This window comes from Lactuca serriola, chromosome 9 (genome assembly GCF_051521515.1).
Source record: "Lactuca serriola cultivar US96UC23 chromosome 9, Lser_US96UC23_V15, whole genome shotgun sequence".
NCBI classification, from domain to species: Eukaryota; Viridiplantae; Streptophyta; class Magnoliopsida; order Asterales; family Asteraceae; genus Lactuca; species Lactuca serriola.
In genome coordinates, this window is record NC_136416.1 from 192409275 (window position 1) to 192413868 (window position 4594).

Sequence of the window (4594 nt, forward strand, 5' to 3'; positions counted from 1 at the left end):
CTGTATATTTTTTGTCTGATAGTTATTTTGAGAAGGATGAAGTAACAAAAAAGATAAAGTGAATTAGTTTTCCTAAATTTCCCCTTTTAGGTTTTTTCCTATATACTAATTTTAGGCTTTTTAAGATTTTCTAAGATCTAGTATATCAACTATCAAGTGGCCTTAATGAAATTGGATAAAGAAACATTCTCAAATATTATTGTTTCAAAAGCCCAAATCTTATAAAGTAATGGAAAAGAAATTTAAATAAATGGATATTGCCAAATATTTTTGGTTCAAAAGCCCAAATCTCATAAACTAATGGACAAAAACACCCATATATGGATATCTAATTGAAATTTTGAATGAGTTTTAAAACTTTTTTCAGCCATAGGACTATAGAGGAGTAACCCAAATGGAGACATGTCACTCACTTCCCATCCACATAACCCAAAAAATGGGAATTATCCGAAAACTCTGATCTCTTCCCTTCTTCTTTTTCCCTCTGTGATTCCTCCATTAAAACTCTATCGATCTCAATATTCAAAACCCATCATGTTAACAAACCTCTCCCCTTTTACCCCCTCTTCTTATTCTTCAACCATCAGATTCCTCAAAAACAAAAACAAACACCACTTTTCAACTTTATCATCGTCTTCAGCACTTCATTCATCATCCCATTCCCCATCTTCAAATCTCAGTTTTCTCGACAGGAAACAGTTCCCCCATGAAAAAATCGGATACCCTTTTACGAAAAGGAAAAACTTCAACAAGACTTCAGCATTAGCTGACTTCGGTTTTGGTGGGTTCGAAAGTGCTCAATCTGTAATTGAAGCTGTTTCAGTGTTAACAGCCATCATCGTCGTTCATGAAAGCGGTCATTTCTTAGCTGCTTACCTTCAAGGGATTCACGTAAGTAAATTTGCAGTCGGATTTGGTCCTATTTTAGCTAAATTCAATGCTAATAACGTCGAGTATTCGTTAAGAGCGTTTCCTTTAGGTGGGTTTGTTGGATTCCCTGATAATGATCCCGATAGTGAAATCCCAATTGACGATGTGAATTTGCTGAAAAATAGACCTATTCTCGATCGAGTTCTTGTCATTTCAGCTGGTGTTATTGCGAACATAGTCTTCGCATATCTCATAATCTTTGCACAGATAGTGTTCGTCGGATTACCAGTACAAGAATCCTTCCCAGGCGTAATTGTCCCGGAGGTTCGACCCTTTTCAGCCGCTTCCCGAGACGGGTTACTCGCCGGAGATGTCATTCTCTCCGTTAACGACATCGATTTACCCCAAGCAATCCCTAATTCCGTTTCTCAAGTAGTCGACGTCATTAAAAAGAACCCTAAATCATCAGTGTTGTTTAAAATCGACAGGGGAGGGAAAGATTTCCTCATTACTATCACTCCCGATCAGAATCCAGACGGAAGTGGTCGAATCGGGGTTCAACTAGCCCCAAATGTGAAGATCTTGAAGGAAAAACCGAAAGATGTGTTGGAAGCTTTTGGATTTACAGGTCGCGAATTCTGGGGTTTAACATCGAACGTTTTAGACAGTTTGAAACAGACTGTTCTCAACTTTTCACAAACCGCAAGCAAAGTTGCAGGTCCTGTTGCGATTATAGCAGTAGGTGCAGAGGTTGCGAAATCAAATATCGATGGTTTGTATCAGTTTGCAGCGATTTTGAATCTTAATCTTGCGGTGATTAATCTCCTCCCTTTGCCGGCGTTAGACGGTGGTTCTTTGGCTTTGATTCTTGTGGAAGCGGCGAGAGGTGGGAGAAAGCTTCCATTAGAAGTAGAACAGGGGATAATGTCATCTGGGATTACACTCGTTTTCGTTCTTGGTCTTTTTCTTATTATTCGAGACACGTTAAACCTCGATTTCATCAAGGATTTGTTGTGATTCTTGTCGAAAACTTGAAAAAGGTACATTTCGATCGGATATTGTATTATTTGTGTTGTATCCATTTGGATCTTCCTTACAATGTGGTTTATGATATACATTTCTGGTATTGGAGATCAATATAACATACATACCTCAACATAGTTAAACATATGTTGATATTACAAAATCATATTCATTTGTAATATTTGATTTGATTCATTTTAGTTAACAAATTTAATTGGATAATTCTATGCATGTGAAGTCTCTAATAACAATCCAAAACATATTGCCTAACAATCAGAGTGTTCATGGTTATGGAAAATAACAAATTTAATTGTATAGTTATGTTATGTTTGATGAAGTAGCTGAAAAATATAGTCTATAAAAATGATGTTTGATAAAAGAAAATTTGATGATAAGTTAGTTGTGAAATATGAAATGAGAAAAAAGACATTTAGAATTATAAGAAAAATATGTAATAAGTTTTATTAAATTAAAAAAGTACTGAATAATATTGAGGGTGTCAAAAAACCATGTCCAGCCCGTGTTTTCGGGGTACTTTTACAATGTTCCAATGTTCATGGTCGGGGCATGTTTTACGTCCGTTAGTTTTTGGGGGTGAGGATCCCCGTCTCAAATACCCTGTCGGGAGACACGAAATAATTTGTATATTTAATTATTTTAATTTTTATAACCATAAAAAATGAGTTAAAGTAACCATAGTGTATTTAGATCTTTCATATTTGAATAGTTTATCTCCGTTCGTTTATGTTTGTTTATCATGTTCACGAACATAAACGAACGAATATGAATAATGTAATTTTTTAAAGAAACATCATGAACAAGAAAACTCGTTCACTTATTCGTTCATGTTTGTTCGTTAGTTTGGCCAACTTAAACGAACGAATATGCATAACCCTCATTCGTGTTTGTTTACAGCCCTACAATTGGACAATTTGGTTTGTTATTCGAGTAGTGAACAACCCTAATTGAGTTACTCTCCAAAAATCCATTTTGGTTAGAAAGGGGACTCTAACATATAGGACAATGTCACATAAATATATGATATAATAAGATTCTCCTTATAGGAAGAGGTTCAATGAGAATAGACAAAGTCGTGTTAAGTAATGAGATTGCAAGATACCGACTCTGGTATCATATAAGATATATGTGGAGTCAGTGGATTACCATCTAAAAGAGCTTTTTTGGGGTTACTATCCAAAAGGGCTATTATAGATAAAGTGGGGCTCCAACATATATATAGACATACATGACTGTTGGGCACCGATAATGAATACATTAATAATTTTGGGTTCGTTTTTTAGACATGGACCTTGACCTATTTAGTCTCATTACATCTCCAATAAGAGTTCTCAAGTTATTTATATTATTTATGTTATGTGAAAATTTTTTGCATCAGAATTCATATAATTTTGAATTAATTAATGGCATGTGTCACACCCCCGAACCGGACGGCGGAAACGTCCGGGGATTTGTGCGTGACTTCATCCTTGTAGTATAATCACATAGTATATAATTGAAATATAACATCATCATCATCACACATGTAATATAACAACATACATTGTTTACATCGAGTATTGAGTTTAAATATTACATGCCAAAATAATTAAAGTATGATGAAACAAAATATAATAAAACATCCTTTAGATTGTTCAACCCAACCTACTTCAACGGTTTCCTGAGAATACAAGTTAATTTAAAAAGGTCAACATAAAGATGTTGGTGAGTTCATAAGCATGTTTGAGAAAATGATTTGTATAACTTACAATCACAAGAAAATCCTGTATTTTCTTAAAATAGTTTAGTATGTTTGTGTCCGATCTTGTATTAATGCATGTGTGTTATTGTTTAATAGAATTCTAAAAGTGAATGAAGAGAATGTAAAGAGAATGCCCCCAGACAACCCTATGTTGCCTGTAAAAGAGAATGCTGGTATATCAACCCCCGAGACTGAGTATCGGCGCGAGTATGTTCCCGAGTAATCCAAAGAGAATGGTCTCTTGTAAATTTCATAATGTTAATTCCTCTAAGTGAGTCGTTATAACTATACTAGATAATGACAATTTCGCATGTCTTGGCGTTTATGGACGCCGACAAAAAATACAATAAGGTTTTCGTCACCCTAGACTGGTGTAGTCTAACTGTAGCGAACAGCTTAGGTGTGGGGTGTCATCCCCGTATAGATATATACACAAACCCCCGCTCTCCCTCCAAGAGACTCTGGTTATAACTACAGGCTACGATAGTACACTCAATAAGTGTCAACCGACATGTCTCACTAGATCCTTAATCGAATTTACGCGAAGAGAAACATATAAAACACATTCCAGGCCCAATAAACCATGTAAGTGAACAACTGAGGCTCACTAAATATGTAAGTCATTTCCACGCCCGAAAGGAATGAGATTTTATAACATGGGCCCAAAATATATGTAAAATGACAACTAAGGACCATTTCACATCTAAGGTATTTACAGGCCCAAATAGCACACAAAAAGTATCCAACGTTCGTCGAGCATGTTAATGTGTCAATGAGACCCAATATATAAAGAGTATCTAGGACCTATCAAGCATATAAATGCGCCACTAAGGCCCAATAACTTGAGAATGACAAAATTTGCCCGTTTGTTATTATTTTGCTAGTATTAGCTCAATTATTTACTAAAATGACACAAAAGGTCCACTTTTTGTAAAAATGACA

General features: G+C 35.4%; 1 protein-coding gene across 1 annotated transcript; it reads left to right on the forward strand.

Moving 5' to 3' along the window:
• The first annotated feature begins 356 nt into the window (after positions 1–356).
• LOC145073463 (putative membrane metalloprotease ARASP2, chloroplastic) lies at positions 357–2059 on the forward strand. The gene has a single exon (XM_079020013.1). It carries the CDS (start codon positions 403–405, stop codon positions 1885–1887), a length of 1485 nt encoding a protein of 494 aa, XP_078876139.1. The 5' UTR covers positions 357–402; the 3' UTR covers positions 1888–2059.
• The last annotated feature ends 2535 nt before the right edge of the window (positions 2060–4594 follow it).

Coding starts and splice junctions, on each gene's coding strand:
- LOC145073463 (XM_079020013.1), top strand. CDS start 403: ATGTCACTCACTTCCCATCCACATAACCCAAAAAATGGGAATTATCCG.